Source organism: Engystomops pustulosus, chromosome 1 (assembly GCF_040894005.1).
Source record: "Engystomops pustulosus chromosome 1, aEngPut4.maternal, whole genome shotgun sequence".
NCBI lineage: Eukaryota > Metazoa > Chordata > Amphibia > Anura > Leptodactylidae > Engystomops > Engystomops pustulosus.
The window spans coordinates 116,556,077-116,580,941 of record NC_092411.1 but is presented as its reverse complement, the minus strand read 5'-3'; the positions used below and the strand labels follow the sequence as shown (position 1 = coordinate 116,580,941).

Sequence of the window (24,865 nt, the reverse complement as noted above, 5' to 3'; positions counted from 1 at the left end):
CTGAAACATTTTCAAGGGTTCAAAATGGTAAAACATTTCAACATGATGTGATTTCACATTTATCAGGATTTTTTAACGACCTCTGAGAAAGTCGCTTTAGGCGACGACACGTGGGTAGCTTCCACACCCCAAGGCTGATCTTTACCACTTCACCAGAAGTCTCTTATTCGATCTAGATAGACTTTACTATGCTATCCATTTATTGTCTATGCTACCAGGTCATTAACTTGAACCTTAAGATGTTGAGGGATTTCCATATTTTTTGACACATACTGATTGCCACACCAGTTACTATGATGTTTCTACAATTTCTATGATGTACTTGTGACCAATCATTTTACCTACTGATATAGGTGGTTGTTGCAGAATTACTTATTGATATATTTTAGTGGACTTTGGTTGTGTATTATGGTGGAGATACCGTGCCCACCATTGTGTATTCATCTACTTTAGTACTTTTAAATGTCTTTAATCATCACATGTATCGTTTCTCTACATTTGTTTCTATATTTAATAAAGCTGTATTTTGTATGTACTCTAGTCCATAAATGCACACTTCTTGTTTCAGTAGAGGTATATTTGTATTTGATTGTGTGGACATTATTGTGATCTATACTTACCTAGTGCACATCCCCTTCTCTTGTGAATATTTTTGCATGCAATCCCAAAAATATCGTGCATGTAATCCCAAGACCAATATTACCAATTTCAATGCTCTATAGAGCCCCCACTCCATTAAAATTAATCCTAACTTACACTACTACTTAATTGATATTAGGGTTCTAATAGGGTGGTATTTTATTTAATTCCGTCATCAAAATACTTTGTTTGTTAGTTCATAAAGATTTATTTTCATATTATTTTATTTAAGTTTTAAGCAAACTTAGAAAGAATCACTTTAAGTTGATCATTTGTAACTTTTAAAATGTATTGGTCTACTTTTGTCTCAATTTTGTCTCAATTATATATACAGTAATGATTCAGTGTAGAAATATTAACCCATGTATGGCATTTCCTTTTACACACAGTACAAATTGAGGTGGAAGAAAATGAAGGTAAGATAAACTTTCAGCATTACTGGAGTCTCATGTCTATTTTGTCTCCCATTAGTGTTGTGGTTAAGAACTTTCCTGCTGATATAAATTCAACATATCTGATAAAGTAAACTTTTTGGAGCTTAAAGGGTAACTGCCATTCTGACCAAAAAAAACATAATTCTGCTCCAGGTGTATTTTGCCTCTCAGTCCCAATTTAGTACCTTTTTTGACTCATAACAACTGTGGTTTCCAGCTCTGAAAAGAACCAAAATCAGCAAGATGGAGGGGCGGGACTCCTGTGACATCATCACAAGCATGTGCTTCTGACCAATAAAACCATACCTTGTGCATCTTAGACACACCCACACAGGCAAGTGTGATACTTGTAGCTAAGAGGCTGAATACAATACATACCTAAAAATGTGAAGGTTTATTCACAGGAAAAGTTTCAGCATTAAAACTTTTGCAACTAGAAAAAAATAAACATGATACACGTATTAGGTGGCATGGACACAAATAGATTAAATAGATTGTTCCCAAAATCAAAGAACGCCACAAAAAATAGAAACAAAACCAAAATGCAGAAAGCAAACCAAATAACACTTTGTTAGATCAATTAAAACAAAACAATTTAAAAAGACAACATACACAGAAAAAGTCCACCAATGGTCAAATAATGAAATATACATGATAAATGAGGATGGGAAGTGTCTAACAATGGCCATCTGAGGCATCACTGATAGGAGGGGGAAGGCTGCTGAATAGGAGTGAAAGGAGAAAGATTCGGGTAACTAATCCAATTGCAGAAGAGTTTAAAATTACATGCCTTACAACATATTAAAAGTTTTTTTAGATGTCGGTTACACTTTAAATCTTCTGAGATGTTTTAGCAACTTGGATTTGGGACACTAGATATGAGTGCAACAAGCTCATTGGACTCATATTTTGCAGTTCTTCTGTGAAGCGAGGGAAATACATTGTAGCAACACAGTGCATGTATCGCAATTCACCTAATGTAAATATGCGTGCATAGTTAATGTTCTAAGAAAACTACAAATGAGTCTTTTTTTGACACAGCACTTGGTGGAGGAGACAGGTCAGCAGTTGCAGTTATCATTATGGTTGTATATCAGACATTGGCAACCTACTGGTTGTTTCCCTTGGGCCTGGCTTGGTATTGCAAAATATTTTAAATTTGTCAGGACAGAAAGTTTGACAACAAGTGGTGAGTATGTTACAGACAGGGGAAAAAACATGTCTTGTGCATCCGAAAACTTGCTTACAAAGAATGATATATTGGACCCTATTATATTTGTTATTTGAAAATAAAAATATGCAAAATACAATATGACCAAAGTACTGAGCCTTTTGTATGAGATTTTATTCATGCAAGACATGAAAATTAGTCACAATTATACGTGCATAGATGCATGTGCACCAAATGTAAAACTTTCCCATTTTCTGCTTAATGCTTCCAAATAATAAAATGGGTGGAGAAGGAGAGGGGGATGATAGATTGCAATTTATGTCTAAAAGACCAACTGAGCTGTATACCTGAGATTTTATTAATAGACACACCTCACTCACCAGTATTGGCTGTACATCACAGTCTTAATAGATCGGCATTCCATGCATTTCAGAATTGATCTTCTCTAACTTGCACAGAAGGTTGACTCTACAATTGGAGACCTCTAAATGTGGACCTATTATAGTTGCACTCCTGTCCCATGTCTTTGCTTCAAAATATTATTTTTATTTTTCAAGAAAAGGAAGATTCTGAAGAAGAAAATCAGCCCCCAAAACGTAGAGAGAAAAATTGGAGAGTACCTAATATGAAGCCATGGTTAGCAGAATCTGATGATGAAAACCAGGCTCCCACTAATGAGGAGGAAAATGGAGAAGAAGGAGAAAATAGCCCTACGGGAAGAAAAGGAAGAAAAGGTCGTAAAGGAGCAGGCGCAGCTAACCGCAAAGCAAGAGAAAATGCCAAGAAAGATAAAAAGAAAAAGGATGCTGATGAGTAAACATAACTCTAACTTGTATTATACTCATAATCTTCAGTCTGCAATAACTTACTGTATAATGCAACTTGCATTTGCTCATTTTAATGTCAATCATCTTTATGGAACTTTCATATTTATGATGTTGCTAGCCCATTCGTGAACCATGCCAAATATTTACCCCAAGGCAGGAAATGAGTTAATGCATGCAGGGACTGATAACACCAACACCCTGTTGCAGTGCCTTTAATCAGATTGCTCTCATGGTGGACATTAAGCCCCTTAGTATCTGTCAATAGCTGTGCATCATGATCATGTCAGTGCCAATGTGTTGGCTTGTAGCTGGAGGCCTAATTTAGACCCAGGGCTGACAAGGTCTCTGACAGTACCTAATAGACTGGATGCCAACCTTATGCATTGATAGTAAAAAGGCATCTTTATGCAATTCTTATTTAGATCTGATGAGGAAGATGCTATAACAGAAGAGGAACTGGACAAGCTAAAGGAAGCTGTGGAAGAGAAAAAGAAGCTAATTGCCACTATAAGGAACAAACCTTGGAAGATGAAGCAGAAGCTTGAAGTTTTGAAGTAAGAATTGCCTTTTACATGTCAAAGGTTTTCTATAAAATCTTTATTTTCTTTGTATACCTGATTACAGTAAAGGGGGATATTACTTTTTACATCCAGAGGCAAAACAACACTTTACAAAGCTAAGGCCCGTTCTACACTTGCAAGTGTGATGCAATGAATTCACATCACACTCGCAATGTGTGAACTCAGCATGTCAGTTCAGTCCCGGTTTGCAGCACTCTGGCCGGGAGATCCCAGCAGCACGCATTGCGAGTGTGATGCGAGTTCAGGAGGCTGCTGGTATTGGGCATTCCATCATTGGTTGCATTATTCTTGATGGTGGGTGAAGTGGAGCTTCTTTGGCTCTAAGGATTGTTTTGTGATTGGACATCTCAGAGATCACTGTTCCTCCCTCTGTCTGGATTCTGTATTATGTATCAATTAAAGCTTTACTGGCCACAATGTGCTTCTGAAAATTGAAATGGATTTCTGGGACCACATTTTAACACTGCAGCATTCCAGTCAATATTTGGGAAACAAAATCAGAAACGAATCCAAAACACTGAAGAGGTACAAATCTTTCTATTATATTTATCTATTAAGGATGCACACTTGGTTTTTACTTACAAATACTGAGGCTAAATACAAACCAAATTGCTGCCGTGTTAACCTGGCCTAAGAGGAGTAAGTGTGTTTACTGCAGCAGAGGGGCTCATTATATGATAATGGAGTCCTAAAGAAATTTCAACCTGTGTTTTCACGTTCAGATTTTCAGCCAAAACCAGGTGTATGATAAAGTCACTATAATTGTGGCAATACTAAATGTATGTTGCTGTTGTATGTTGTTGAACTGCAATCCTAGACCCAAACTATTTTATTATTTGGTTAACATAAAACATATATATATATATATATATATATATATATATATTTATATATATAAAATGGCATATGGGTTTCATTAGATGTGATAACTGCTTCTCTAGTCTTATTTTATCCCTATTCCAAATGGAGCTAGAGCGGTTAGCATCCTGCTTTAGTACTAAGGTGGGCTGCACAAGATACTGAAAGACATACAGGACATTCATGGCTCTAAGCAGAGGATCTGAGCTTATGCCCCAGACCTTTTGCCTTAGGGAAGCCCTTGCTCTCCAGACTCTTTAACCCCTTAACGACTTGGCCTTTTTTAGTTTTTTCACTTCCATTTTTCACTCACCAACTTCAAAAATCTATAACTTTTTTATTTTTCCACATAAAGAGCTGTGTTATGGCTTATTTTCTGCGTAACAAATTGCACTTCATAGTGACGGTATTTAATATTCTATGGCGTGTACTGGGAAGCGGGAAAAAAATTCCAAATGCAGTGAAAATGGTGAAAAACCACATTTGTGACGTTTTCTTGTGGGCTTGGATTTTACAGCTTTCACTCTGCGTCCCAAATGACATGTCTACTTTATTCTTTGGGTCGGTATGATCACGTGGATACCAAATTTGTATAGGTTTTATAATGTTTTCATACATTTAAAAAAATTAAAACCTCCTGTACAAAATATTTTTTTTTATTTTGCCATCTTCTGGGGCCAATAACTTTTTCATACTTTGGTGTACGGAGCTGTGGATAGTGTCATTTTTTGCGAATTTTGATGCCGTTTTCATTACTATAATTTTTGGGACTGTGCGACCTTTTGATCACTTTTTATAAATTTTTTTATATTTTTCAAAATGGCAAAAAAATGCCATTTTCGACTTTGGACGCTATTTTCCATTACGGGGTTAAACATAGTGAAAAAACATTATCATATTTTGATAGATCGGGCATTTTCGGACGCGGCGATACCTAATGTGTTTATGATTTTTACTGTTTATTTATTTTTATATCAGTTCTAGGGAAAGGGGGGTGATTTGAATTTTTAGGTTTTTTTATTATAATTTTTTTTTCTTTAACTTTTTTTTATTTTTACTTTTACTATTTTTCAGACTCCCTAGGGTACTCTAACCCTAGGTAGTCTGATCGATCCTATCATATACTGCCATACTACAGTATGGCAGTATATGGGGATTTTACTCCCCATGCATTACAATGTGCAATTAGCACATTGTAATGCATGGGTTAAAACGAAGTAGCCTCGGGTGTTCGGAACACCCGAGGTTACCATGGCGACGGATCGCCGCTCCCCGTGACGTCATCGGGGAGCAGCGATCCACAACAAGATGGCGGCGCCCATGCGGCGCCATCTCTTTGAAGCCGCCGGCAGCATTGCCGGCGGCGATCGCGGAGAAAACACCCGCGATCGCGAGCCCTCTCCATGCACCAGGACCCGGCGCGCGCCGTACTAGTACGGCGCGCGTCGGGAAGGGGTTAAAGGGCATCTACCATCATTTTCCTTCTTTTACTATAACTCTATATCCTGCAATTGAGATCATATAGAGCTATAAAAGTTATGCAAATTTCCCTGGGAAGCTCAGGCTAAGTCACCCTAGCCCTTCAGGGAGGCTCATGTTTTTACTTATGCACTCCCACTCCATTACAGACAGAAGCCATTACATGACACGAATGTTAGAATTAAACTTATACATTCATCAACACTGACATATTACAAGGAAAGAAAAATAAATTCTGTAAAAGTTTGTACCTTTACATTTTACCTTTTCTTTTGTTTAACATCGAAGGGACGCTCAGGCATTTGTGGAAAAATTTGAAGGAGCACTTGGAAAGGGAAAAGGGAAGAAGTTTTATGCTTACAAAGTCATGATGCTGAAAGTAAGTTTGTATAACTTTGTAAATGTGTTTTTTCTTGATAATAAATACCAGGATAAACTATAGGTAATTATTATGAGGAGAGGCATATTTTATGGACAAATTCAAGAGTTCAGACTATATTGAATATATTTGTTGTAACTATAGATATAATTTGCATGCAGAATAATTAAAGGGGTATTCCAGGTATAAGCATAATTACTATTTAAATCAGTTATTAAAATATAATCTAATATGTAATTAGGGTAGTTGTTAAAATTTTACTCCTCTTAGCAGAATAATGTTGTGGTCATACACTATAATGAAGAATTATACTACTGGCAGTTTAATCAGTCCTGTGACTTTGTCCCGGTGGAGGAGACAGATGTTATTTAGGTTCAATGATAAAGGCAGAAAGGGTTAATTAAAAGTTCACCAGTAGGATATATAAAACCAGAAATTAATCCTAAGAAAACAAGACGCCATACAGCTATAATGACAGAAAAATAAAACAAGTTATTTGTAGAAGGCATTGATGAAAAAAACTGAACAATGGCCTGGTCATTAATGTGGAAAACAGGTGCATAATATATAATTATGATTGGTAGGAAGTAAAGCTCTTGTATATTTGTCAGAAACGGTGGAGAGTGGCAACAAAGAGCCTTTATAAACAGAATGGCAATATTTTGTAGGAAATCTATTGAGACTAATTGTTTGAACAGCAGTCTTCCTATTCTCCCCTGTTGGGGGAGCCTTGTAGTAGATCATTCTGCAACCATGATCTACTCCGGCCTTTTAGTAGATCTGGAAGCTATCTCTGCCAGGTCAGATCAGTTTAGACAATGTCTGGCAAAGATCTCGACTACAGTCTTCTCCAGTTTTCCAGTAGAGACTATAGTAAAAGCACTTTCTTCCCAGTCACATTTAAAGTGGTGTGGGAGGATCACAAACCACCAAAACTGGCGGATATTGGGCTTGATACATGCCTTACCTACCAGTAAACTGCCAGAGAAGGCATAGTAGATCTCCCTCATCTTTTATTTCCTTTAAGGTGGTGCATATAGTGAATGGAACACTCCTTAATGGATTCTTTCATAGTTTATAGTTTATCCCTGTAAAGGGGTATTCCATTAATTTTCAATTCCATATTATTATGGGTCATCAGTATCATAATGGCATGGTGACACCTGAAAATCCTCCCCTCCCCCCCTCAGCTTTTTAAAGCAGTTGCTGCACTCTAATGATGTCACATCCCTCAGTCAAATTTCTTGTGTGCATTTAGGTAAAGGGGGCTGAACTCGATTACCGTGATACAATGATACGTGATACAATGATACGTGATACAATGAACAGGGACTGAATGAACAGGGACTGAATGAACAGGGACTGTAAAGACCACTTTAAGTTTGTTACAGTTTTACTCCATTAAAACATTTGAGCTATCTACACCAATTATAGTATCACTGCTACTGCTAATAATTACATGTAAAAATTTTATTCTATTTCATGTTTTTTTTTTAATCTAGAAATGGATGAAGTTTCAAAGAGATTTTGAAAATTTCAAAACTGCATGCATACCATGGGAAATGAAGATTAAAGAAATTGAAAGTAGGTTTATGTTAAATGCATTCCAAGAGAACTATTGTACATAAGATGCCTAGAACAACACATGAAATAAATAAATTACTGATAATGAATGAACCACATTTTTAATATTCTGATTCATCTGTTCATCTCTATACTCTAAAACTGAAATCTTAAAGCAACAATTTCATAAAACACAATGACACATGCAGCTTGTGATTGTGTAGACAACACTAAACAATGCACTTCCACATGCAGGTCACTTTGGTTCTTCAGTTGCATCTTATTTTATTTTTCTTCGCTGGATGTATGGAATCAATATGATACTCTTTGGACTAACCTTTGGTCTCGTCATGGTGCCTGAGGTATTGTATAATTTTATTATCCTTTTGGGCTATTTTAGCTTTTAATGGCCAGTGGGTATAATCTTCTTTTTGTAACTAAAGTTAAAGGATAGGGGTCTGGATGATGAATGTTTTACTGCTCAAACCCAATAGAATGGGCGATCAGAATTCCCTTGAAGTGTCCCATATGGACTTCATTTACTTTTTTGGTCTTTCCATAAGGTACAGTAGCTGGTCCAACTCTCTAAAGTTTTATAGAAGTCAGTGGAACACTTGCGCGTGCATATCTACGCTCCATTTCATGTGGTGCAATTTAAGGGACTTGTGGGCCCCTATATCCATGACCAATGAGATCCCCTCAGACTACAATATCTCCGTTTAATTCTGTGAGCTTCCATTAATTAGTGAGCGGAAGTCTCACTACCAGTTCCTGCCCATTATAGGCCAAGCACATATATCTATGTGTAATATTAACGTTGATGGAAATAATTTCTTGTTAACCCCGTGTGCCTATCTTGTTTGTCCACTCATTATAGGCATTAATGGGAAAACCATATGGTTCCATTCCAAGAAAAACTGTTCCCAGAGCTGAACAACCCTCTGCTATGAATTTTGCTACCCTTTATGATTTTAGTGTAAGTGTTTTTCGTACAATGTTTATGAATATATATTTTCTTTGAATAGTGTTCCATGTGTTTGTTTGTATTTTCTCCTTGAATCTACATTGTTATATTATTGTGGGTAACTCCCTACATTGTATATCCATTCTGTTTGAACTGTTTTCTTCCTGTAGGGATTCGCTCAGTATTCTGTACTCTTCTATGGTTATTACAATAGTCAAAGAACCATTGGATGGCTGCAGTTTAGATTACCTCTTTCTTACCTATTAGTTGGAATTGGCACCATTGCATACAGCTTTATGGTTGTCATTAGAACGTAAGTGTGTTTTGCATGTGTGATTTTGTTTTGATATATTTTCTTTTGTATTTAAAGAGGTCAAATTCACATATACTTTAAATTAAAGTGGAACTCTAAAATGATTTTTACCAAATTGTTGTATATGGTTCTAACTTTCAGAAAACAGGAAGATGCCCATTTTGTGCATAAAAAAATATTTCTATTTGTCAGCATTTTGCTCAGTTGGTGTAAACTAACCTCTTCCTGTCTTTGCTCTGAGTCAGTTATAAGCTTCGCTCATGTCCCATTGTGCTATGTGTTCTCTCATGAAGCAATGTAACAGAAAATCCAGTGAGATTCCTACAAGTAAATCCACTAAACACTGCACATTGTACATACAGGATCTATATAGTCACTAGCCTGGCAGCTTTCATCACAGTCCACCTGGATGCATTAAAACATGAAGTATATACTCATTGATGTGTGAGCACTAAGGGTTAGTGCTGCTCTTAAGATAGTGTCCAGTGGGAAGAAGGTGGGGGTGCAGCAGAGGAGCCTATGGCACAGCTTTAGGTGCAGAGTGATACAGAGAATAGTTCTGCAGAATCATAGACTGGAATGGAAGTACTGATAGTGAAGAGGGGATATCTTCTACTTCACTATTATTGGTAAGAGACTTCTGCATTCAAAGATCTGCCTAGACACAAAGCTCTCCTGGTAGATACACACAAAGAACATCACATGACCTCCCTCTCTCCCCTCTCTCCAGATTGAGCAGGGAGCAGCAGCTCCTCCCCTTTAGCACTTACAATATGTCCAGTTTCTTGTGCAAACAGTCTTGTCTCACAGACATAGGCAAGGAGTTTTACCAGTTGCAACTCTGCATTTAAAACAACATAATAAACTGTCTTATAGTTGGTTATTTAGCACTTCAGGTCCATCAGGGCTCCTGGTCTTGATTGTAAAGCAGCAGCATGTGTTGTTTGTAGTTGATCAGTAGCATGCTGTTATTGCTGATGTGATGGCGGAGAAATTAGAACCATCACACTAGTGAGTACAGCATGTGACCACTTAGCATAATGTAAGTACAATGTATTGGGGGTCATTTATCTTTTGTTTGCACATAAGCACGTTTCTCTTTTTTTTTTGTTTTTATCCGGGTTTTGGGTTTTTGATATATAAGGCAGCTCTGTTTGTGGATTTTTGAATCTTTTTTTTTAAAATGTCGTACAAAAGTTGCAAATTCTTCTGCAACCCTTTCTAAACTTTTTCCTATGCCTGCTTGGGAGTTAAGTTTATCTGTGCCAAAGTTGTGACTTTTTCATTTGTTAACATCTGTGTTTTTCATTGTCCACATATGCAAATGCACCAAAGAAATATGCAAATATAAAAGAGAAAAGCCTACGATATATGTCCCCCATTGTGTTGTTTTAATGCATTCAGGGCTTTATAAAAACATTCAAATAACAAAATCTCTGTAAAACATGTAACTTTTTGGTTAAAGAGGTTTCACTTCTTTGAAATATTATATTGATCTGATAGATAATTCATAAAATTATTTTAATTAAGTGCTTTTGGTTCATAAATTTGTTTCCTTCATTTTCTTCAAGAATGGCCAAGAACGCTAACGATGATGGCGGAGGAGATGACAACAGTTTTAATTTTAGCTGGAAAATGTATACAAGCTGGGATTTTCTCATTGGAAACCCTGAAACGGCTGACAATAAATTTGCATCTATTACAACAAGTTTTAAAGTAAGATAATATTTCCAGTTTTTTAATCATTAGCAGTAGGGTTGTATTTAGGGGGACAGGTACTTATTTTGCATTGGGGTCTAGCAGCTTCAGATAGCACCTTTTTTCCGTAATACTCTATGGAGGCTGCTCCTCTATAAGCAGACCACCCCTCTATGCAGACCTAGACCATTTTTTTGTGAAAGTTTTCCAGTGAGAATCCCTTTGAGAAGACCACTCGCAAGTTTCATAAGCATTGTGTAAAAAAAATGTCAAGGCGTGGAGGCCAAATTTTGGCTGCGAAAGTTGAAAAGTTGTGTGTTGTGATTTACTGAACTCATTTCCACCAAGTCAGTCCTATGTCAAGAAATAGGAGGGAAAGAGGGTGTGATTCTAGCTGTAGCCCTATATTTACAGCACCCAACATTGGGGGAGATTTATTAGAACTGTTGCAAAGTAGAACAATGCAGAGTACAACTAAACAGTCTTCTGCTGCCCAGATTTATCATTGTGCCTGAAGCTGGATGATATATCTGATGTTGTATAAGACATGTCTAATTGTATTAGTATTAGTTGCTCTAGGCACTTAGCTTTGCTGTGTGAACACGGTCCAACCTTCAGCTCTCCAGGTAGTGCCTCACCTACTGCTTCTGGCCTGCAGTCTAAATCAGGCTCTAACGTGGTCTGTGACCCGCACCTGTGGGCTATACAGAAACCCAGGACCGAAGCCCAGATGGAGTTGGAGTCCCACTACCAGCCTACCCCTACTCCATAATAAGCAGGCCTAGTACGGACATTACAAAGGTGTCTATGCTAGCTAGGCCAACATAGACTAACAGACTTCTCCTGCTTACCACATGTCTGCATTAACCATTGGGTTACTGCAGATAAATCCAGGGCTTTCACCATGTGCTTTTTATCTGTCTGTAGGGCAGATAGCGGTTATCCCACACAACACCTCTTACTTTCTCACACTTGGTAGAGAAGCCCCCAACATCACACTAGAACAAAAAGCGTATGTTTTGTTCAACTTCTGGGGCCATGGGCACAACTAATGGGCTACAAAATGAAACGATTTTATGAATTGTCACAGTGAGTAAGAGGCTCCTTTAACCCTGCACAATAATAACACTGTGTAGTTTACAAACAGTAGTGTGGTAAGGCAACCTGTAATATGGGACTGTAGGAAAATTTTTATAGGAGATAGAATGATGATAGGTAGATGGATGATGTAAGAAAAATACAAAAGATGAAATAGATTTCTAGAAGCAGAACTATAAAGTAGATTATGTATACAGTTGATATATGAGAGATAGATAAATAGAAAAAGCAAGATATACAAATGGTTAGATAGACTTATTATAGGAGATAGATATATAGACAGGAGATAGATGATAAGAATCTTCACTCAGGTCATTCAACCAAGAGGTATTAACCCTTTCACTGCCAGGCATTTCTGTAAATTGTGTTGTTTTATTGGCAAGAGCAATTCTTACAATTTTAACGTTTACAAATAAAACCAAAATTACAGCAAAAAGAATTAAACGAAACCACAACAAACCACATATTTTCTGAAATCAGACATTTGCCCCATTTTCAAAATTGCATTAAAGAGTTTATAGACATAGGCGCCTTCATGCAATTTTGATTCAAACTGTATAATTTTATAAAAATACATCATATTTGACTTTGATGGCAAAAATGTGCTCCAAACAGAAAATATTTACCTTCACATCTCCTAAATGTAATAGATGGACATGTGTAGAGTTCACAGATACCTCATAGTCATATGTTACATGAATAAATCATCATAATCACTAATACTGAAATAACTAAATATCTGCTTTTCAGCTAGAAATTATAAGAGAGTCAAAACCTGCAAAATATAGCAATAAAACAGATCGAAAAGTAAAGGCACCCCTAAGCCCTATATATTTTTTACATAAAACTCACATCAAAGCGGATGCTTATGCACAAACAAATAATAACACAAAGTGAGGAGATTCATATATTTTCCTGAGCAGATTCATATATTTTTCATATTTACATATGACATAAAAATAATATTACATTACAGAGTACAAAAAGTCATATGGAACAATAGGAGTGAGGGCCCTGCTCACAAGAGCTTACATTCTATGAGGATAAAGGGATCAATAAAACATAAAATATGATGTATAGGAACAAAAGGGAAACCCTATTGAGGCATAATAATGAAAGTGGATCTATGTGTGTGATTTGAAATGAGAAGGAAACTCTGATTGGGACCAAAATTTATACTAATCTGGAGACCAATAATAAAAGAAACGATCTTGACAACTAGAAATGGGTGCTGTTTATATGTGGGGACTGTGATGACCTGTGTATAGTATCATGACTGTTTCATTAGTATTGAGGTTCTTTGTCATATACATAAAATACATATTTTGGTTTCTTTTGTCATTACATTGGACAGTGCTTTGTAGATTACGAGGTACATTACAGAGTAATAACATTGCCAGATGAAACAATATAAATAAGGGCCCTGCTCACAAGATAATACAGTTCTATTGTGTTGTTACTCATAATGTTATTTGTACTGGCAATAATTTTTATTTTGATTTTATATCTATTGACGAATATCCTATAACCATGGCCCTTTTTTGAACAATTATTAGGTTTTATCTTATTTCTTTTACAGGAATCAATATTAGAAGAACAAGAAAACAGGAAAGAGGAAAACATTCATTTAGTGCGATTTCTCCGAGTCCTTGCAAACTTTATAGTTCTGTGTACACTGGCTGGAAGTGGTTATCTAATTTATTTCGTTGTGCGTAGATCCCAGCAATTTGCCTTGGAAGGTCTTGAAAACTATGGCTGGTGGGAACGGAATGAAGTTAGTATCAGTTTCACAATACATGTTTTAATTGAGCTATAAAAGCTGACTTCAGTGAATCCTTACTATATTAGGTGCAAAATTGTACTGTACTGTCTTATGAGACCAAGTCTGTGTCAGGATGCTGCTTAGAGCTGTTATACGGCATGCACATGGACCAAGATTAGCTGGGCCCTGTAGCCTGAATGTTTAAAGGTACAGTGCACATACTTTAATGACATGTGCATTTTTGTACAAAATGGGGAACCAATGCCATTTTCCCATGACATTTTAAAATGTTAGTTCCATGGCTAAGATATTCATATTTTTGGTATTTATCCTTATACAATTTTCCAGTTAAAGGAGTTTTCTGGATAGTACTAAACCTACTAACAAACTTCATAAGATAGGCCATTAATAGTGGATTATCGGTGAACATTAACTAGTGTCATGCATCTCCGTACTACCTTGGCTTCCACCTCGGGCCTAGTCGCACCCGTGGAACGACCTGGTGGCACCCCGCCGCAGCAAGACCATCTCTGCGTCGGCTCGGGTGAAGACCAGGTGCCACTTAGACTCCGGTTCCAGGTGTCGGCTAGTACCATCATCTCCCATCCTGGTTCAGAGGGTCCACTGACTCTTCCCTAAGAGACTCTGACAGTTCGTCCCTACAAACTGTGACCACTGGCTTATGAAATATATATATATATATATATATATATATATATATATATATATATATATACGATATACTACGGACAGAACTACTTGCAGTAGTACAGGCTCTGATGCACTAGGCCATTAGTACCACTGTTGCATTAGGTGATTAAAAACCCCATTACATTTTTAGATCAATTCTTGATGGTCTTGAAAATTTTGTTGTATTGTATACATTAAGAACTTTCATTGTTTAGGTCCTGTTTTATCATTGGGCAATGCTCCAGTAACTTTAATGTGACTGTAATCTTTCATATCATGATTATAAGGAATATTTGCAATTCTTTTAGGTGAACACTGTTATGTCTCTGTTGGGAATGTTTTGCCCAACAATGTTCGATGTTGTCAGTGGATTGGAAAACTACCATCCGCGCATAGCTTTAAGATGGCAACTCGGTCGCATATTTGCACTCTTTTTGGGAAACCTGTATACATTCCTCATAGCCCTCATGGATGAAATAAATCTTAAGGTACAGTCAATAGATTTTCATGTGATACAATCCTATAGGATATATTGCACTTTATATGATATATCAAAACTTTTTCTCTATTTTTTTAGCGTCAAGAAGAAAAGATTGTGCAACATAATATGACAATGTGGTATGCCAATTTATTCAATGGATCTCAATCCGAAAATTCTACTTTTGTTGTTGACCCAGCAGATGTTCCCAGAGGCCCCTGCTGGGAGACCATGGTGGGGCAGGTAAGTGACTTTCAAAGAAAATGAGCTTGACATATTCATTTAATTATGTAACAGGAATGGTGAGTGTATATCTATAGAAATAAGAATATATGTATATTATGTGTACATACAATGCCTATGGTATTTATTCTACTGTTTTGGTGCAGCTTTCTCTCTTTTGCATTAAGAAAACATGATTCAAGAAAATAAATAATTTTCCAGTATATATAAAAGAGTTCTCATATAGAGTCTGAAATCTGTATGTGGAAGTGACAAATATGTTTTAAATTTATTGCATCTGAAATGCATGATGCACAGGCTATGACGTTAGCCACTTGCAGACCTGTCACTGCCGGTGGGACTGAATCAAGAAGAGGACCTGCAGGGGGGAAGGGGAGGTTGGCATCAGAAAGGTGTGTATAGAGTTTATTATTATATATACTGGAGTATAAGCCTAGAGGTGTATATGCGCCAGTGGCGCATGACCTTAATGTATTTGGAGCATCGCCAGGAGAAAAAATGGACATCAGAAACACTTAACATTCAGGAAGAGGTTAAAAGTTGGTCTAAATGTGCCCCAAATTTTGAACCAAAAATAGGTGCCTGGAAACTAGAAACACAGGGTAGGTGTCGAAATCAAAAGAGTGTTGGAAAACTTAGGTTTATGTTGCTCCAACAGGTGCAAAAAAACCCCCCATAGGATTGCCTGACAAAAAACAGGCACAAAATCATTAATAAATATCCCCCTTTGTGCTTATATGCTATAATGAAAGGACATATGTCTACAACAAGTATCATTTTATGTTCTTTGCAATTCTGTTTATTCATATGCTACTTAAATTGTTTTATGCGATTACATGTATGTGATTAGATTATTTTTGTGATTATACTTTATATATTTACATAGCATAAAATATGCATTGTCATGACAGTGTGGTTAAAAAATATACCTATATAACTATATCATTATAATTCTAATTATGCAAATTCTTTTGCACAAGAAAATATATTTCCCATAATGATACAAGTCAAATGTAATAGACCAAAATCTGTTGGATCATATTTATTTTTGGATAGAACATCTATTTTTACAACTCCTAATTGTTACCTCTTATTCTAGGAATTTGTACGTCTTACTGTAAATGATATCATGACAACATATGTCACTATATTAACTGGCGACTTCCTACAAGCTGTTTTTGTACGATTTTTTAATTATTGTTGGTGCTGGGATCTGGAATATGGATGGGTATGTAACTATTTATAATCTCTGTTTAACACTTGTTGCAATAGAAAATCTAGTGTGCACATTGCTGAAAACACAGCAAACCCATACTGTCAACTTATGACGTGGGCTTTTATTGTTTTATTGGTTACTGATGAGTTCAGCACTAAGAGAACTAGTCACTTCCTGTCCAGGGGTTTTGTTACCCTCTGGTCAGGTGGTCTCACTCTCCAATCACACTCCAGCTTAAAATGAAGCATATAATTGGATAACATATATTAAACACAGATTTAACCCTTGCCTGTTCAGGCAGAATCTACCGCTGCTGAGTGCCTTAGACCTATGGCATTCTACTTATGAGCTGATCAGACTCACTTAGAGGGGTTCTATAGGTAGAGGGCCTCATTCGCAAGCACTCCTTTGCCTATACATCGGCAGGGGTGTTGCACACTCCATTGTTTTTGTTACTTGTACATATTTCTCTGTTGCTTATGACATACAGGCGGTCCCCAACTTAAGGAAACCTGACTTATACATGACCCCATGCTTTTTTCATTGCAGTCTAGGAAATTATTGTATAACATTCCCTACCCCTTTTATTCCTGAAGCAATATACATTAATCATATATGCCTTTTTTAATTGTTAGGACAAAATCTGCTCAATTCTATTATTACAGATTTTTTTTTTTTTTGCAGCCTTCATACTGTGAATTTGATATCAGTGGTAACGTGTTGGGATTGATTTTCAATCAGGGCATGATATGGTAAGAGCATGCTATTGTTGATATTTATAGTATAACCCACAGTATTTTGTTTCTGTATTTAAGCCCTGCATTATCGTATCATGAATACAGTGAAACCACATTCTTTAGCACAGGATTCGAAAATATGTGAATTAATCATTTAATGGTAATGTTAATAGCATGTACGTGCCATGTAAAGTTTTGGATACAGTGGCCCACATTTATCAAAACTAATTTGCTCCACTCTAATATGGAGTATGCAGAGTGCGGCAGATTAATCAAAACTGGTGCACGGTCTTCATGAATTTGGCACCCCCTGCACTGCTCGGGAAGTGCGCACTATCTTTTTTAATGCACTTTGTTTATGTTTTAAATTTGTGGCGCAAACAGAATTGTGGTGCACGTCAGTATAATTGTGTCTCAAACTCTAACTAAGCACTAACACACCAGTTTAGGGGGCAGTGTAGCCACAAAACTACTGCAGACACTTTATAAATACATGTGCAAGGCGTTTTCGTATTCTTTTCAGTACAAGGTCAGACATAAAACTGGTTCAAACACTTTAATAAATGTAGACCGATGCATTAAAAAACATAGCGGGGGATTTACTAACTGTGCCGCAAAGACCGTTGTCATCGGAAATCAGTCTCCATAAAGCACAACCCGATGTATTAAAGTGGTGCACAGCTGTTAGTGATTACTGGGTAGACGGAATTATTCAGTCGAGCGCCAGAAAAATGCCGAAAATTGTGCTAAAAATGCAGACAAAATACATGTAAATGTGGAGGATAATGTGGAAACGTTAGGCCATGCCCACTTGCGCCCCAAAAAGCCGGAGGTGTCGGAATAGTCGGAAACATCTGTTCTTTCTGGCGCAAACTCATTATAAATGATCCGCAACAGTTCTGCGCCAAACAAACATTAAAATACCGGCATTTTTTTGGCGCAGATGCGATAATACATGTGCCCCATAGTGTACAAGTGTTTTGTATTCATCTATTTCATGTATGAGGAATAATTCAGTAATTTATTCATTTTGTTATTTTGTAGGATGGGATCATTCTATGCGCCTTGCCTTCCACTCATTAATGTCTTCCGTCTTCATACATCCATGTACTTACAGTGCTGGGCAGTGATGTGCTGCAATGTTCCCCATGCCCGAGTATTTAAAGCCTCCAGATCCAACAATTTCTACATGGCCATGCTTCTCTTCATACTCTTCCTAGCCATGTTACCAGTCGTCTATACCATTGTTTCGATCCCACCATCTTTTGATTGTGGTCCATTTAGGTAATTAGATTCCTGATAACTTCTAATCTAACTCTTGGATATATAATGAAATGATGATTCTATCTACTGTGTCCTTTACGATGAATAAACACATCAGTTTTCAATTAGTGCCCATGGGTGACACAGGAAGCATGTGCATAAAGTGTGGCATTCTTGGCAAGAGCTTGTTATACTTTCCAATTATGATATAAACAGATGAACTAAATATACAACTATACAGTACTGTATACAGTACTTCCCTGCTTTTTTATTTGTTATTGAACTCAGTTTGAAACCTAATCCACTAGAGGGCACTGTACTGTAATAGTTTTTAACAAAGACAGAAAGAGAAAATCACTTACATTTAAAAAAGGAGATGTGGCCTATCCATGCTTACAAATAAGTTTTATATGACAGTAGGTTGGACACAATTTACCTCAATCTTGACATCTTGAGGGCCATAATACTTGTGAACCAGACAAAGAGCTATATAACACTTCTTGTACATACTTTAAAGTGGTTGTCCACTTTCAGCAAATAATTTATATGATTTGTGTAATGAAAAGTTATACAATTTTCCAATATACTTTCTGTATCAATTCCTTACGGTTCTACATCTCTGCTTGCTGTCTTGCTGTAAAAAGCTTCTATGTTTTCTTTTCTAGTACATAGAGATCTGTCCATGGTCATGTGATGGACAGGCAGGTGTACAATCCACTAGTATCAGAGAGAACAATCAGAGATACTAATGGCTCATGCACCTGTGTGTCCATCACATGACCATTGGCAGATTTCTATCCTCTGAATGTAAACACAGAAGCTTTATATAGAATGACAGCAAGCAGAGATCTAGAAAACCATAAGGAATTGATACAGCAAGTGTATTGGAAACAGGCCCGGCGCCAGCACCCGGCTAACCCGGGCAAGTGCCGGGGCCCTGGGGTACTGGAAGGGCCCACTCGGGTCCCCGGATCTCCCCGAGTCAGCAGGACATCTGCCCCGCTGCCCGGGAGGTTCCTTCCCTCTATCATCGCGATCTGTGTCTTCCGGACACAGATCGCGATGAGAACATGTGCAGTCACTCACTGCTTTCCCCGGCAGGAGATGCAGCATGAGAGGTTGAAGGACCAGTGATGACGTCATGGTCACATGACCAGCCGGGGAAAGCAGTGACCACACAGAGAGACCTGCATCAGTGAGGTGAGGGGGAGACTTACAGGGGCCAGGGAATATACAGGAAGAGGGGGGGGGGGGCAGTGTGTATACAGGAGGAGGAGGGTGGGCAGTGTGTATACAGGAGGAGGAGGGTGGGCAGTGTGTATACAGGAGGAGGAGGGTGGGGGCAGTGTGTATACAGGAGGAGGAGGGGGGGCAGTGTGTATACAGGAGGAGGAGGGGGGGCAGTGTGTATACAGGAGGAGGAGGGGGGGCAGTGTGTATACAGGAGGAGGAGGGGGGGCAGTGTGTATACAGGGGGAGGGGTGGCAGTGTGTATACAGGAGGAGGGGGGGGGCAGTGTGTATACAGGAGGAGGAGGGGGGCAGTGTGTATACAGGAGGAGGAGGGGGGCAGTGTGTATACAGGAGGAGGGGGGCAGTGTGTATACAGGAGGAGGAGGGGAGCAGTGTGTATACAGGAGGGGGGCAGTGTGTATACAGGAGGAGGAGGGGGGCAGTGTGTATACAGGAGGAGGAGGGTGGGCAGTGTGTATACAGGAGGAGGAGGAGGGGGGCAGTGTGTATACAGGGGGGGGGGCAGTGTGTATACAGGGGGAGGGGTGGCAGTGTGTATACAGGGGGAGGGTTGGCAGTGTGTATACAGGAGGAGGGTTGGCAGTGTGTATACAGGAGGAGTAGGGGAGCAGTGTGTATACAGGAGGAGGGGGGCAGTGTGTATACAGGGGGAGGGGTGGCAGTGTGTATACAGGAGGAGGGGGGCACTGTGTATACAGGAGGAGGGGGGCAGTGTGTATACAGGAGGAGGAGGGGAGCAGTGTGTATACAGGAGGGGGGCAGTGTGTATACAGGAGGAGGAGGGGGCAGTGTGTATACAGGAGGAGGAGGGTGGGCAGTGTGTATACAGGAGGAGGGGGGCACTGTGTATACAGGAGGAGGGGGGCAGTGTGTATACAGGAGGAGGAGGGGAGCAGTGTGTATACAGGAGGGGGGCAGTGTGTATACAGGAGGAGGAGGGGGCAGTGTGTATACAGGAGGAGGAGGGTGGGCAGTGTGTATACAGGAGGAGGGGGGGCACTGTGTATACAGGAGGAGGGGGGCAGTGTGTATACAGGAGGAGGAGGGGAGCAGTGTGTATACAGGAGGGGGGCAGTGTGTATACAGGAGGAGGAGGGGGCAGTGTGTATACAGGAGGAGGGGGCAGTGTGTATACAGGGGGCAGTGTGTATACCGGAGGAGGAGGGGGCAGTGTGTATACAGGAGGAGGGGGGCACTGTGTATACAGGGGGCAGTGTGTATACAGGAGGAGGAGGGGGGGCAGTGTGTATACAGGGGGAGGGGGGCAGTGTGTATACAGGGGGAGGGGTGGCGGTGTGTATACAGGAGGAGGGGGGCAGTGTGTATACAGGAGGAGGAGGGGAGCAGTGTGTATACAGGAGGGGGGCAGTGTGTATACAGGAGGAGGAGGGTGAGCAGTGTGTATACAGGAGGAGGAGGGGGGCAGTGTGTATACAGGGGGAGGGGGGCAGTGTGTATACAGGAGGAGGGGTGGCAGTGTGTATACAGGTGGAGGGGTAGCAGTGTGTATACAGGAGGAGGGGGGCAGTGTGTATACAGGAGGAGGGGGGGCAGCGTGTATACAGGAGGGGGGGCAGTGTGTATACAGGAGGAGGGGGGCAGTGTGTATACAGGAGGAGGAGGGGGGCAGTGTGTATACAGGAGGAGGAGGGGAGCAGTGTGTATAAAGGAGGGGGGCAGTGTGTATACAGGAGGAGGAGGGGGCAGTGTGTATACAGGAGGAGGGGGGCAGTGTGTATACAGGAGGAGGGGGGCACTGTGTATACAGGAGGAGGGGGGGCGCTGTGTATACAGGGGGAGGGGTGGCAGTGTGTATACAGGAGGATGGGTGGCAGTGTGTATACAGGTGGAGGGGTAGCAGTGTGTATACAGGAGGAGGGGGGCAGTGTGTATACAGGAGGAGGGGGGGCAGCGTGTATACAGGAGGGGGGGCAGTGTGTATACAGGAGGAGGGGGGCAGTGTGTATACAGGAGGAGGAGGGGGGCAGTGTGTATACAGGAGGAGGAGGGGAGCAGTGTGTATAAAGGAGGGGGGCAGTGTGTATACAGGAGGAGGAGGGGGCAGTGTGTATACAGGAGGAGGGGGGCAGTGTGTATACAGGAGGAGGGGGGCACTGTGTATACAGGAGGGGGGGGGGCGCTGTGTATACAGGGGGAGGGGTGGCAGTGTGTATACAGGAGGATGGGGGGCAGTGTGTATACAGGAGGAGGGGGGCAGTTTGTATACAGGAGGAGGGGGGCAGTGTTTATACAGGAGGAGGAGGGGGGAAGTGTGTATACAGGAGGGGGGGCATTGTGTATACAGGAGGAGAGGGGGCACTGTGTATACAGGAGGAGGGGGGCACTGTGTATACAGGGGGAGGGGTGGCAGTGTGTATACAGGAGGATGGGGGGCAGTGTGTATACAGGAGGAGGGGGGCAGTGTGTATACAGGTGGAGGGGGGGCAGTGTGTATACAGGAGGAGGAGGGGGCAGTGTGTATACAGGAGGAGGAGGGGGCAGTGTGTATACAGGAGGGGGGCAGTGTGTATACAGGAGGAGGGGGGCACTGTGTATACAGGGGTAGGGGTGGCAGTGTGTATACAGGAGGATGGGGGGCACTGTGTATACAGGAGGAGGTGGGCAGTGTGTATACAGGAGGAGGGGGGGCAGTGTGTATACAGGAGGAGGGGGGGCACTGTGTATACAGGAGGAGGGGGGCAGTGTGTATACAGGAGGAGGAGGGGGGCAGTGTGTATACAGGAGGAGGGGGGGCATGGTGTATACAGGAGGAGGGGGGCACTGTGTATACAAGAGGAGGGGGGCACTGTGTATACAGAAGGAGGGGGGGAACTGTGTATACAGGGGGAGGGGTGACAGTGCGTATACAGGGGGAGGAGGGGCAGTGTGTATACAGGAGGGGGGATGTGTACACGGGGATGGGGGGGGGGGCAGTGTGTCCACGTGGGGGAGGGGGGTGCAGTGTGACTACTGGAAGGAGGCCCATAAAGGGGCCCACTAGAGCTCTGTCGCCCAGGGGCCCACTAAAGCCTGGAGGCGGCCCTGAGTGGAAAATTGTATAATTTTTCATTACACAAACCATATCAATTATTTGCTAAAAGTGGACAACCCCTTAAACTTGGCTTATTTTTTATAATATTGAACACAACATAATATGGTGATAAACCTAAATTACATTTTTTAGCAGACTTTACATAAATCAGTAGAACAAATAAATATAAAAAATGTAATATATTACAATAAAATTACTTTCTCATCTTATCAGAAGCGTTCACACCTCCCTGTGGTTAGTGTTCCAAATATACTGTGTCTCTTTCTATATCACTGTATTCTTAGCTTGTTGAACACATCTTTAATTTATTCCTCAGATTGGGTGCCAGAAGTCAGATCTTCATGAATACCTTTGTAATATTCCATAATTTTGTATGGATATTAAATTACAAAAAACTTATTTGTGATTGGAGCTTCTTTTTCTATGTACAGTTTTTGTCAATATTTTAGTTTGTATGGTGGGTTTGACCTCTACTTCTCACATATAGATGCCAATCTTAGGCATTCATATCAAGAGTAAAGAAAACCCCTTTAATGGGAACCTGTCCCCAGGGAGCCTCCTCCATGTCCCCACAGACAATAAATAGCTTATCACGAAAAGGTTTTTATAAAACCTCTGGCATAGTGGTTAAAACAATAACTTATATTAAAGTTTACCTAGCTCCCTGCCAGCTTATGTCCTGTGTCCCTGAGGAGTGTTCAACATGGAGAAGAGTCCTCCCCCATCCTCAAATGCTCATCTGGGAGTTTGAAAAACTCCAGTGTATCTGCAAGAAGAGGATGCATAGGCAGGGAAGAAGTGACTGGGAGGGGAGGGCTTTTTTTTCAAACTCACAGATGAACAGGGAGGGACGGAGGCAAACTCTGCTCTTTGCTGAACACTCCCCAGGGACACAGGACATAAGCTGGCAGGGAGCCAGATAAACTTTAATGTAAGTTATTGTTTTAACCACTAATGCAAGAGATTTTATAAAAACAGTTTAGAGATAAGCTATTTATTGTCTGTAGTGACATGGAGGAGGCTCATGAAAGGTTCCCTTTAAGAATCATGTACTGTAACCTGCATTTAGTTTATGCTTGTTGATAGTCTGTTTATTCATCTCTGTTTTTATTAGTGGAAAGCAACGAATGTTTGAAGTAATACAGGAGACCTTACACCACGATTTCCCTGCATGGTTTGCAAAAGTATTTGGCTACGCATCTAACCCTGGACTAATTCTACCATTCATTTTGCTAATGGTGTAAGTTACATTGTGGGACAGTAGAATATGAAGAAGTCTTCTCTAAGATTCACTGGGAGCATGTATCAAACTTTTGGCTTGCCTTTTTCTTTAATTTTTGAAACTTTTTATGGTGCTTGTGTTCATTTGTGACTTTTTTTTTGCCTGACCTCACTATTGGTTCTGTTTGTGGTCTAAAACCGTCTTCCTTCAAGGTTCACCATTGAGTTTTTTTGCAGTGATCCCTAAGTTATCACCTGAATGCAGATTTGAAAGTTGCACATTTTGAAAGTTTGAAATTTTTGCACAAATCTAAGGCTGCTCTGACCAGGCGTAGAAATCAGCTTGGAATTAATTACGACTTTTGGAGACTTTTTGCAACTTTTGTTTTAAAAAGTCGCAAATTTCCTGAAGACCAAATGTCACATGTATCAATAAGAAAAGACCACCTGACTAGCAGAAAAGCCAAGAAAAGTCCCAAAAAACACACAGACAAAGGCAGACATCTGGTACATCTGAGATCTAATGTGCCCCACTGACACTTAATTCCTATCTAGTTGTTGGACTCCTATTGATCACTGTATTTGGCCCTCTCTGAATAGAATATTGATACTCAATCATTGATTGAGTATTGATGCTCAATCACTGATCTATTGACATCCATGGCACTTATGTAGGTTGATGCCCTGTGAATCCCACAGAAGTAAATGTGCACAACCACTTATCCATATATGGCACTTTACCACACTCAGTCTTGTAAAACCACTGCGCAAATCAGTGGTTAGACTTCCAGCAGATACCTTTTCCCTTGTCCAAGATTTTTTGTAAGCCCTTTTACAATGGCTCGGACCATTCATCGAGGTATGTTTGGAGAGAGCTCACAGAGTGGGCCCTTTACATACAACACCAGCCACTAACTTCTGTAATGAGTGCTGGCACCAATTACTG

At 40.0% G+C, this 24,865-nt stretch overlaps 1 protein-coding gene across 1 annotated transcript in view; it reads left to right on the top strand.

Moving 5' to 3' along the window:
- The window catches only part of LOC140083763 (transmembrane channel-like protein 1), a 31,777-nt gene that overhangs the window by 4,359 nt on the left and 2,553 nt on the right, over positions 1-24,865 (top strand). The window contains exons 3-18 of the mRNA XM_072126406.1: positions 1,029-1,055; positions 2,802-3,057; positions 3,494-3,625; positions 6,278-6,368; positions 7,871-7,952; positions 8,187-8,293; positions 8,809-8,907; positions 9,066-9,208; positions 10,780-10,924; positions 13,584-13,778; positions 14,765-14,944; positions 15,034-15,177; positions 16,277-16,405; positions 17,078-17,145; positions 18,175-18,414; positions 23,813-23,938. Coding sequence (XP_071982507.1) covers positions 1,029-1,055; positions 2,802-3,057; positions 3,494-3,625; positions 6,278-6,368; positions 7,871-7,952; positions 8,187-8,293; positions 8,809-8,907; positions 9,066-9,208; positions 10,780-10,924; positions 13,584-13,778; positions 14,765-14,944; positions 15,034-15,177; positions 16,277-16,405; positions 17,078-17,145; positions 18,175-18,414; positions 23,813-23,938 — 2,164 coding nt within the window. The remainder of the gene's footprint in view (positions 1-1,028; positions 1,056-2,801; positions 3,058-3,493; positions 3,626-6,277; positions 6,369-7,870; positions 7,953-8,186; positions 8,294-8,808; positions 8,908-9,065; positions 9,209-10,779; positions 10,925-13,583; positions 13,779-14,764; positions 14,945-15,033; positions 15,178-16,276; positions 16,406-17,077; positions 17,146-18,174; positions 18,415-23,812; positions 23,939-24,865) is intronic.